The sequence below is a fragment of the Lacerta agilis genome, chromosome 5 (genome assembly GCF_009819535.1).
Source record: "Lacerta agilis isolate rLacAgi1 chromosome 5, rLacAgi1.pri, whole genome shotgun sequence".
NCBI lineage: Eukaryota > Metazoa > Chordata > Lepidosauria > Squamata > Lacertidae > Lacerta > Lacerta agilis.
Genome location: NC_046316.1, coordinates 47,879,422 through 47,891,743, shown reverse-complemented (window position 1 = coordinate 47,891,743; position 12,322 = coordinate 47,879,422). Strand labels below are relative to the sequence as shown.

The following is a 12,322-nucleotide window of genomic DNA, read 5'->3' as shown; positions in this document are numbered from 1 at the left end:
ACACTTCTTCAGATGCATGCATGCACATGAAAGCTCATACCAAGAACAAACTTAGTTGGTCTCTAAGGTGCTACTGGAAGGATTTATTTTATTTTTTATTTTGTTTCGACTACGGCAGACCAACACTGCTACCTACCTGTAACAAGCACCTAGACTGTGATTACAATCACTTTAACTTTCATTAGCCTTTGAGTTGTTCAGGGTGAATTGATGTCAAAGAGACATGAGCCTGCCCACCCCACCTGAGAAAATCCCAAGTCCCCTTTCCTTCATTTGGAGAGTGCCTGTATAGATATATATGAAGTCTATAGTTTTTGAATGAGTGAACAAATGTCTGTATTTGAAGCACTCTGGAATTCCTTATCTTTTTATTTATGGGTTGCTAATAGCAAACTATGCAGCTTCTGCTCCCCTCAGTGTAGTTTTAATGATGGAGGCAAAGATTGGGATAAGCGCATAGAAGTATTTTGACAATGTTGTACAAGCTCCTTCTGTCTATTTTTGTCAACCATCCAGAAAACATCAGGACTCCAAAAAAGAAGAGGAGAAAAAGAAGCCACACATAAAGAAACCTCTTAATGCATTTATGTTGTATATGAAGGAAATGAGAGCAAAAGTTGTAGCAGAATGCACGTTGAAAGAGAGTGCAGCCATCAATCAAATCCTTGGTCGAAGGGTAGGTAACTAGTCAGGATACGTATGTGCAAGATAGAATGAGAGTGTGATACATGTCTGAAATGAAAGGGCACAATCCACAATGTTATTTTAAGTGTGATTGTGGCATTTGGCTGCCCAGTGGAACTTCTGAGCTTTCTGGTTCAATACTTGTGCTTTGAAACTTCCTTGCGTTCCCGTTACACAGACAAGGAAATAAAGTTACATTTTCACCATATGCATGTGCACCTGCACAGCATAGTCATACGCTACATACTTCTATCCAGGGGGTGCATTTCTTTCTTTTTCTGTTGATAGGACCCTGCTTTGATGTAAACCTTGCCTTTTCAACTCCATCCACCTCTCCACCAGTGCTTGGGCATCACCATACCTTGGTTGCTCTGCCCCTTAATTCTGAGACATGTCTTAGGAACCCCAGCATTCTTATTTCTCTCTGTAAGGTATCTCTAAACACACCACTGTAGCCTATTAGTGAAGAACTCTGTACTTAGAAGGCTGTAGAAACTTTTACTTGAAGCTTGAGTCTCCATTCTCTGGATGTAGGAACCTTAAGTCTGGATGTTTTATGAACTGTAGGCCTCCATTACGATCCCCATGTGAAGCTATAGTAATTTATGTAACTTGTAGCAGAAAAATAATAGTAAAAATAAACTTATTACATGAGGAAAGTGGAGCTGTATCTTACAGCGGGCCTTTGCAACTTGTGGCAAAGCATAGTTCTGAAGACAGGTAGCAAATTCAAGATTTATTGATTTCCCAGCAAGCTGCAGCCTGTAGGTTCTATTTTACTTGTTCTGTCACACATTGTGCAGGCCTGGCTTACAGGCATTAAAAATAGGTGTTTGATTAATGTATGTCATTATTATTATTTGGAGGAGGCTGGTTTACCAGAGTGACAAATTGTGACAAGTGGGGAAGGGAGAGGCAAATTTAAAGTGTGGTCTACTTTATGGGCATTTCTTGCATGTCTCGTTCAAATGAATGCTGGTTAAAGGGGAATAGCTGTTGGCGGCTGGTCCATCAGGGTGAGTGGGGCTCTGTCCCATCAAGACCTCACCTGCCTGCCTTTTTACTTACAACCATTCCTGGGATGGCACTGCCTGTCATTTTCCTCCTCCTTGGTCTCAGTGTTGCCATTTTACAACACAGCAAAGAGGATGATGGCGACAAAGCTGGAATTAGCTGATTCTGCCTGTCATTGGCTCCTGCTTCTACTACTGTTGGTCTTCCAATGGGCACCATCTATCACTGGTAAAAGTACTTGAAGAATTACACTATTCCATTTTCAAAAGTGAAAGGCTCCATCGGTATAACCCAGCTTAAGCTAAGCTGGATAAAACAGAGTTTTTAATAATAAATAAATAGTCTGCATCAGTTGATATGCTTTAATTGGCTGCCATTTTCCAAAGTTTGAATGTGAATGCACATTGTACACACACTGTATTACTGACGTTCTGTTGTGCTTGTGGTTCTGTTTTCTTTCTCTCTGCAGTGGCATGCATTATCCAGAGAAGAACAAGCTAAATATTATGAACTAGCCAGAAAGGAACGACAGCTCCACATGCAGCTTTACCCCGGCTGGTCCGCACGGGATAACTATGTAGGTGGCTATGTAGGTGGAATTTTTTTCAGTAGTAGAGCTTGTAGACAAGTACTGCTGTAATCTGCTGAAGTACACCCACACACGGAAGACAAGCACTACCAATCCGGTAATTCTAGCGGATGTTTTGGTTTTGTCGCCAACCCATTTGGATACAATTGGCACCCATTCAACTGAGGTGTGTCAGTAAAGCTCTGAGAGGGGGAAAAAAATTCTGGCCGTGTGTCTTCCATCAGGGCACCAGCTTTTGTGCAGTTTACAAAAAAAGAAAATAATAAAATAAGAAAGAGCTCCCTCTCTATTATCACCCTCATCTCCTTCCCTTACCCCCCAAATTAGTGCCTTGTTGCATACCTGTGTGAGAGTATAGTGGAAAGTGGAAGAATGGCTTACCCTAGCTTCAGAGAAGGACTGGCAAAGACTTGTTGGAGGTCTTGCTCTCAAGTGGGGCTAAATAAATTATTCCACCCTCTACTGTTTTATATTATTGTACTGTTGTCTGTCATGGTCACAGTTTTTTTTCATAAATGCTTTCAATTCATGATGTCTTTACCAAACATCTTGGTGCTAGCTATTGGTGAACTATTCCAGTGCAATTCTCATTTGCCACACTTTCTTCCATTGAGTTATTCGAACCATGGCTGCTTGGTTTCAGAGATCAGTGTCTTGATTTAACAAGAGAGATATGTGCATGGAAGCTGCCTTTTGCATGCATGACAAACCCTGCCTTTGTGCTGGCAATGCAGATGCATTGTGAATGAGCATTGGACACTGAAATGTTCATTCAAACCCTGTTGAAGTGGCTGGCTTCATCTTTAGATGTGAAGGGGATGCAAACCTGCATAAATCTACCAGTTAATACGCATGACTGTTTGGTCACAGCTATGGCTGAATTGCAACCAAAGTCTCATAGACAGGAAATAAGCATAGCATGTACATTCATAAGGAAGTAATAGCTCACTGATAAATATTTCCTAATAGAAATCGGTAAAATCTGTAAAGCTTCCCAGACACTAATTAATCACTGAAAGTCACCAATCATGTAAGGGAAAACTTAAATAGAGGCCAGATGTCATCAGTATCAAGACATTATTGCAAGATCACAAGTGGAAGGGGGGTAATCAGTTTATTTCATTTAAAAACATTGCTCCTCTGCTTCTACCACAGATACTTTTGAGCTGTTTCACAGAATTCGAATACTATACAGGATGACATAAAAGCTGAAATACACCCACACAGCCCCAACATATTAGACCCTACCAAACAGATGTTTAAACCAAATCTTGCAAGCACTATGGAAAAGCTAATACAAGTAGGCTTTGACAGACCTCCTGAGCAGCTGGTTCTACAAAGGCCTATAATTGAGAAGGGTGCGCTTTATATCTGGTAGGATGACCAGATCCTGTAGCTTTAAGAGTTATATTAGAGAGGTTTCACCTTAACATGAGAAGCGGGACCTCTGAAATTCCTTCTCCATACAGGTATAATAGGTACAGGATCCCTGACCTCCTTTGCCTCTGGTCATTGTATTGTTCCTGCCAATCTTACCTCTCTTATTGCAGACACTCTGATAAGCATTATACTTAGCAACTTTGTTGAATCTGCTGTCTTGATTATTTCTTTAGACTGCACTCCTATGCACACTTTCCTGGGAGTAAGCTCCATAGAACTCAGGCTTAGATCTAAGTGTGCGGGTGTGTTTGTTTGTTTGTTTTGTTTTGTTTTGCAAAGGCAGGAATTTGTTCTTCTGTAAATTAGAATGCTTTGATGGTGTTTCCTGCTTGGCAGTGGGTTGGACTGGATGGCCCCTGTGGTCTCTTACAACTCTATGATTCTATGATTCTATGTAACCTATGTTCTTATGCAGCAGCACATATTTGCATGCATAAGCCTATAGCCCTACATGGAGAGGAGAGGCACATTAATATGCTACCAAGCAACATTTAACTAATTCCATTTACTGAGAGAAAACAAAGACAATCTTAGTTTAGTATTTTGGCTCCTTTTGTTTAAAACTTATAATCAACACCTGTGGTATCAAAATCCTCACATTATGCTTCCCTAGTTCTTATTTATTCACATGCATAAGAGAGTGTCTTTTGAGATTATTTCCCTTACAACCCAGGAGCTGTCTCCGACCCTTTTTGCCACCACCAAATTCATAGCCCACATTTTGTGCCATGAATGGAGTAGAATGAAGCTGTCAGACCACAGGGCCGATTCATTCCTGGTACTCTGCAGTCTGATTCCTCTTGGGAGTTCCTGGGGGAGTAGCTTTGGGATGTGCCGTAATGCTTGAAAGATTTTCAGGAAACATTTCCTCTGCTTTAGTGACTGTGTCACTGACAGATGGGCATGTACTGTGTCTTAAATGTTTAGGACCTTTACATTTGTCCTCAGCGTGTGAGCACTGAAAATCCCTTTCTTCTCAAGCTAAAAAGGACAGGATAAGAAAGCTGATACGTCCCCAGCAGCTTGAGGCTCTATCCCCACCTGACCTTCAGGGGGAACCTTACTACAGTAGGAGAACTCAATAGCTTTGGATCACACAAGCACATGATCTACAAGGGTTTTACTTTTTTCTGCATAACGCTCAGAATTCTTGGAGTCTATCCTCTTCCACGTGCTTTGTTTGGACAACAGTCTTTCTACAGATATAGAAAGGAAATGGGGACTGCACTGTATGTAGTGACTAAATGACCCTTTTCATCTTGTATTTATGTGTCACACACATGATAGCGCCTGCCATAGCTAATGAAGTTTTGGAGACCTCTGTGCACATATCTTTAATTTTTCCACAATGTCAAGGAAAATTAAATATCAAAAACTAAGTCCTTGGTTCCAACTGTCCGGTCAAAATTTAAGTATTAAATTTAAGGTTCATATTTTTATTTTTATTTAAGAAGCATGGGATAAGAATTTTGTATACTTGAACGATATCTTTAAAAAACCATGATGTTCTGCTCCCTGAAGATAGATTAAAAGTTGTTATACAAAAACATGAATTTTCATTTTAAAAATAATCTCAGAAGTTCAATTTCAGTCCCAGGATGGATGGATTCAGTTTACAATACCCTTGCTATTCAATCTCCATGGGACTACAAAATTTTATTGTGATGAGCAAGACACAAATGTACAGTGCTAATAAATTGACAGCTGGCTCACACATGACAATGCCCCTACCACAAGATCACTTAGATCACACAAGGTCTCACCACCAGCTCACATCTAATCTATGCTTATATAAATTCTCTTGTTAGTGGGAGCTGGCGCATCTCTGCAGGATGCGTATATATCAGAGGTCTAAGGTTTTTGAGCTTGTACCACTATGGAAATTGTAGCGGTTTCATATACCACACCTACATAGAAGCATCAGTTCACTGTGACATCACATGAAGATAGCCCAGCTGTAGTTACTTCTACCGGTAATTTTAAATTAAAAGGTATAAGGTTATATATCAGTAAAACAACAGAGTAGAAAGATTACTAAAGCCACTTACAAAAATCACAAAAATACCTAGAGAGCTATGGGTTCACAGTGGAGAGCTCTCTAAAAGTGCCTGCTTCATCAGTGAAAAATAAAAATTCATTGTTAGAAAATACTAAAGAAGGACTGAAATTATCAAATAAAGGTATGGTCACTCTGAATACTTCTGTCTCAGAGAGTATGCCAGTTTGCTGAAAGATCAACAGTCTTTGGGGATTCTTAGTTTGGAAAATATAAAACTAAAGAGTGATATAATAAGGATTTATAAAACCATGCATTTATATCAAGTGAATGATGAGGGAGAACAGTAGAGTAGAGCTTATTAGCATAAGGTTTAGAAGTAAAAAAGGAAGCATTTAAACATGCAATCCCTTATTAACATTTATTATGGCGAGATATAATGTCTCTTAGCTTAGATTGCTTTTAATTAGTCAATGGCTCTTAGCTATGTTATAGCATCTCCATCTTCAGAGGCTCTGGGTCTCTGGTGACCAAACACTGAGGACTAGCAGTGGAACAGAGTTTTTTGGTTTTAAGCCACCTAGAAGCGTCCAACTGTCTGTTATTGGGGAATGAATATTAGGGTAGGTGGGTATTGGGCTGATCCAGTAAGACAATGCTTTTGAACACTGTAAAACGTAGCAATTTTGAGAGACAGCTACATATTTTCCATGCATTGCCAGGATATCATATAACATGATATCATATGTTCCCATGCTGAATGGACCTGTATGTGTAACATTTGCTAATGTTGGTTATGTGTTTTTATATTATTAAACCCCTGTGATACTCGGATGAAGGGTGATGTATAAATTTAATTATTATTAACACCAGTGATGAAGAACCTGTGGCCCACCGCATGTTGTAGGACTGCAGCACCCATCACCCCTGACTATGAGCCAATACAGGCTTGGGTTGACAATATGTAGAGAGCCGCACATTCCCCATCCCTGCCTTAGGCACTGAAAATGTCTATATGGTGGCTCAGTAAACAAAAAGAGGTTTTCCAGTCCATCTAATTATACCTGTTAGACATCATGTGTAGGAGCTTGTGAACATTGCATATTCTTCAGTGAAAAGTACGCATCTCTTCCAGAATGCCAGGATTCTAACAGAAACAAAACATCTTTATACTGTTTCTCTTCCCATAACATTGCCACTTATTTAATATTATGTACTGGGTTCAGAAACTTGTTTTTGATGAAATATGGAAGGGCCTTGTTAGTCAAGTTCATCTATATTAACAAGGATTTTCTAGCTTGGTTCGAAAAGTCAACCAAACTATCTGAAGTGAAAAGATGCACTTGTCAGGTATTTTTGATGGATTACTTTCTAAGGGGAGAATAGTTTTTCTAAAATACTTATTACAGTGTCAGATTAAATTATAGGAATTTACTTTTCAACAAGCTATCTTGTTATCTGATCGTAAAGGAAGTTGGCCAAGTAGAAACTTATAATTGCATGACTTTTATGTGGGGATGGGAACTTTAGTTTCCCATCTCTTCCTCTAGAAGAATTAATTCAGTTATACCTGTTTTGCTACAGTCCTTTTCACCCAAAATAATAAACTCTCCATGAAAGATGTTGTTTACTAGTTCAATATCCTTGTCACTTTTGTTGGTAAAAAAAAATCTATATATTTTATACCATAAATTTAAAACTGTTTCAATAATATTGCATAAATTTTTTTGATCCTTTGAAATGACTGAGTTGTTTTGGCCCCCTCTGTGGAATTATTTATGAAAAGGCTATGAAACATTAATCTTTGTGGATTTTGAGTATGGTAGTACTATATAGCTGAGATACTAGTTCCATTCTGCAACTCACCTTATATGTGGTAGAGATTAAGTTGAGGCTTAAGTTGGGTAATTACTGGTACTCCATTTCTGTAGTAGTGCCACAAAATTCCCGGCAGGTGCATTAAATCTTAACAAAACAAGCAAGCACGGGCACAGCCTTCCATCAGCAAAAGTTCACCTGAACAAGACTTTATTTGTCACATCCAAATCGGCAGGGTAGCAGTTTACAACCAGAATGAGCAAGGAGGAACAAGTTCAAAGACCTTATGCCTGGAGACCTGCATGAGCTACATTTTCAAAAGGAACGTTCACATCTCCTCTTCTTACGGGTACATTCCAGGGAACATAAACATCATAGTGGACATGCTGAGTTGAAACCCAAAATGAATCGCTGAAGTGGGAACTAGACCAAGCTATTGAAGAGAAGACATCACAGATCTAGGAAAGCCTCTCGCCCACCTACCTTAGGGTTGTAGCCAAATCTTCCCTAAGCCCAAAGCTTTCTTGTTCCGAGAACATGCTTTCAGTTCACCCGCTGATGAACAGAGATCTAGTCTCTGTTACTCCCTTGTGAATTTCCATTAATATCTCCTTATTAGAAGCAGAACATGCAAGTAACCACCAGGCTAACCACACTACGCAGAGCCAATAAAGCAGGGTGAGACTGAGCAGCCTTTTAATGTTTGCTCAGCATTGCCAGTTCTGTTGTAGGGAAAGCACATTTACTGAATATAGACACGAGCCCTATTCAGGCCTTACACTAATGAGGGAAAATGGCATGTGAGAGGGCAGATGGGTGTGAGCATGCTAGCTTTACTTCACATACACCCACAAGGTTGCTCTCCATGACTAATTGCAGCAGGGAACTGGCTTCTGCTTGTGATATACGTGAGTTCTGCATCATGGAGGAAGCCTAGCCAACTGGGAAAAACCTCCCTGCAGACCATTGCAGCTCAGCTTGTGAGGGGCAATGGCAACAGTGATGGGGTCGAACCTAGCATGTTCACCCCCATCTTCCTTCTCAGGTGTTTTATTTCCTTACTGGTATAATGCCTGAATAGGACTGCTGTCTTTTCATTTCTTGGTGTATTAAAAATAAGAATGATGCTTCCTTAAGGTTCATGGGGAAGTTGAGCCTTATTTCTAATACTTACGTCTTCGTTTGTTTGTTCAAATTTATATACCCCTCTTCATCATAAGATCTCAGGGTGGTATACAAAATAAAATACAAGATAAAACCACAAGTAAATAATTAAGACAAAACTGTTGGCAGAAAAAGGTTTCCTGCTGAACACAAGTTTGCAATCCATTTTTAACTTTATTTGTTCATGAGATTTTGTCAGACATTGTAGAGCATATTTTGGGTACAATATTTTCCCACCCATCCCCAGTCCCATTTGTTCTGACTGGATGAAGAGCAGAAATATGTAATGGTAATTTATGTAACACAAACAGAGTCTTGATTGCTGGCCAGTTTTGGATTCTTTATGGGAAGTGTTGACATTAAATGCTCTGACACGATTTTATCCAATATTAGTCTATATCAGTAGTCTTCAGCGCTTCAGATCCAAGACCCACCTTTAACCCAAACATGCATTTGGCGACTGATTTATTTTATCATACATTTATGTGCTGCTCTTTGTACATGCTGTAAGTTATACTCTTAGGAGTTCTGAAGTGTCACTATGACTAGCATGAAATGTTAAGTAGAAAGTGGGCAATTTGAGATGCTGAAAAGCGGCGTGTTGCCACACACATTGAAATGTTTTCAAATATGTACAATTCTAGCAAGCTTTGCAGAACATTCCTTTCCTCTTGCCTCTTTTTGAAAGTAGGTTCTGTAACAACCCTTTCATGTATTTGTGTTTCATTCAGGGCAAAAAGAAGAAAAGGAAAAGGGATAAACAGCCAGGAGAGACCAATGGTAAGTAAAATGGAATGTTTTACATATTCCTTAGTGGAACAATGAAGGCCATAAGTTACTAATACTGTGCATAAGAAGAAAGTTTGAAATCTCCCAGCCTTCTTGCCACAGGGCCATTACTACATCCAGCTTTTCCCTGTTGGATTTTAAGTACAGTTAAATTCTTATTGCTCGCCTTTTAAAACTAGTAGCCAAGTAAATGCATGAATAGCATATTATAATGGTAGTTATGTTTGTCCTTAATAACTGCAGAGCTACTCACTGTAGAGCCATAGTTTGTTAATGCCTGTGCCATTATTACCAAAGGTGTGTGTGTGAGAGAGTTTGGTATTAATCTGGGCTGTTTCTGTGTGATCTGATGCATGCCTTTACAGTGGTAAATTGCAGCCATTTTTTTAAAATTAAGGAGGTTTGCCATTCTTTCTAGAAAATTAGAAATACTGCATAGGCAATCTCATAGTCAATTTTGAAAAAGCCCTGATTAATTTTTTTCTTTGAAGCCTTTGTATAATTTGTTCTTTTTTTTCAGAACACAGCGAATGTTTCCTAAATCCTTGCCTTTCACTTCCTCCGATTACAGGTGCTAATGTCATTTTCAGCCATTTAAAATAGTTTTGTAAATTGCTCTTATTTTTTTTTATCCTGCCATTTTAGATTTTATTAACATTTAAACACTGACATTATAAATAAATTTATCATTCACACGTTTGTAGCGTATATATTTATAATGTGCTGTGGTTAGTTTTTTTCTTTGTTTCTGATTTGTTATTCATTACAGTTGCTATTAAACAGTAATGCAGTAAAAATAACTTATTTGTACTAACTGTGCAAATTGAATATGCAGTATTTCTTTAAAGAGACTGATATAAAAAGCTTAATAATGAACCTCCTTAATCTAATGGCATTTTATGCGGCACCCACTAAGTCTTCTCATGCCTGCATGCGATATATATCTATATATCTATACAGAGATATATAGAGAGACATATGCCTTTCTACTCAAACAAATCCATTGCTATTCACCTGCTTTACCTGCATACCACTTGCTTCCATGCTTCTGATCATTTTATTTCTGGCTGAAACTAACATATCCATTTTGCTATCTGCTTATTCTGAGCCATTTCTTTTTTTCTTTTTTAAATTCTTTTTAAAAAAATACAAATGGAATGTTTATTCCCAAAGCTGCATTATCCCCCACCCCCCAGAAGAAAGCATGTTAGATATTTCTATACTAAGTTCCTTGTCTGCCCCCCCCCACCTTTTTCCCCTATAAAAAGAAGTATTTCTATATCAACAGAGCAGTCCACCAACTATTGTTCTTCACAAACCCACTGCATTTCTTGGGGACTTGTGCAGAAACACTACAGTAGATGGGTTGTGCCTCCAATGCCTCTTGAATCAATTGCAATTATTGTTATTATTAAAGACAGTCCTTTCCAAAGGGATACTGCAGCTTTAATTGCAACAGCTAATTTCAAAAGTTTGATAGATGTGACGATCACTATTTAAAGAAAATAAAACAATCAAAAGTTGATATTTTGCAGTTAATAATGAGGTCATTGATTTTATTTCCTTTTATTTTTATTTATTTTTCTTATTTTTATTTTTTATTCTCCTTCTCTCTCTCTTTCTCTCTTTCTTTCTCTTTTCCTGCTCGCTTCTTTCTTGACCTCATTCAGACCTGAGCGCTCCTAAGAAATGCCGAGCGCGCTTTGGCCTTGATCAACAGAATAACTGGTGCGGCCCCTGCAGGTGTGTATAGTCTCCCCCCCCCACCCCGACTTGCTATGGCTGGTTTTGCAGCTGGTTTATTTGGTACTTCCCCCTTCCCCTCCCTTTCCTCCTGCTTTGTTGCTTTGTAGCTCTGTGTTGTGATCTAGAAGACACAAGGGAGTGGGATGCTGCCGTGAATGATCATCTCTTTCTGTTTAAAGGATTTCGCTCTCTTCCGCCCGCCCCCCGCCCCCCCTCATTTTTGTTTCCTCCACCCACCTGCTCACTGCCGCTAGCTGGAAAATTCCCACTGTAAGACAGCATCAAGCCTAGGCTTGCACACACAATCCAACCCTCCTCTCTGGATAGCTCCATACTATATATATATATATATATATATGCACACGCACATATATATACATCCTTTGATACCACAGTGCAGAGTTCAACAGAGAAGACACAGGGCTAAGTGAAGAGAATGCACAGCAGGCTTAGGCATTGTAAGTGTGTGTCGCCTTGTGGAGATCCTCTTTCTTTCTTGCCCTTTGGTCTGCGAGATTGCCAAATGAACTGGGAGAAATGTTAGCTGTAGCTAAGATTTCACATCCAACTGAGCTCTATCCACCATTGTGTTGTATTTTTTGTGTTTACCTTGTGCTAACAGATGCAAATACTCCAAAGAAGTGTCGGGCATTGTTCGGGCTTGACCGACAGAGTTTATGGTGCAAACCGTGCAGGTATACTACCCATTAGGCCTTTGGGAACTAAAAGCATTCTGTCATCTTAGTATTAAATGTGTGGTTTATTTTTAACCCCTCCCCTTCCACTTCTCTCCTTCCTTGCTTCTACAACATTGATTGCTAATAAATTTTGATCTTCAGAATTCTTTGCTAATTCAATGCAAATTTCTTTTTCCTTCTTGACCAATAACCTCTCTTTTGGTAGTAGAACAGGGAGTTGGTACACACATTCCCCAAGATGCAGAAACTAACATTTTCTTGGTCAAACAAGTGTGTTAAGTGGACATCTGTACAAGTGTCTATGTGTATGCTCTCAGTCTCCAAAGGATATTTGCAGCACTGGTATTTTCACTGTGATGAAAGAGGATACAAATTAGAATTTCT

The 12,322-nt window shown here is 39.1% G+C and overlaps 1 protein-coding gene across 44 annotated transcripts in view; it reads left to right on the top strand.

Moving 5' to 3' along the window:
* Nucleotides 1-12,322, top strand: part of TCF7L2 (transcription factor 7 like 2) — a 199,756-nt gene that overhangs the window by 179,048 nt on the left and 8,386 nt on the right. For 8 of the 44 annotated variants that reach the window (XM_033149639.1, XM_033149636.1, XM_033149646.1 and 5 more), the window contains 5 exons: nucleotides 517-676; nucleotides 2,168-2,287; nucleotides 9,437-9,485; nucleotides 10,015-10,065; nucleotides 11,165-11,237. In XM_033149639.1, coding sequence (XP_033005530.1) covers nucleotides 517-676; nucleotides 2,168-2,287; nucleotides 9,437-9,485; nucleotides 10,015-10,065; nucleotides 11,165-11,237 — 453 coding nt within the window. Of the gene's footprint in view, nucleotides 1-516; nucleotides 677-2,167; nucleotides 2,288-9,436; nucleotides 9,486-10,014; nucleotides 10,066-11,164; nucleotides 11,238-11,862; nucleotides 11,937-12,322 lie in introns of those variants that run through there. The other 36 variants (XM_033149640.1, XM_033149638.1, XM_033149649.1 and 33 more) reach the window with 15 other exon arrangements.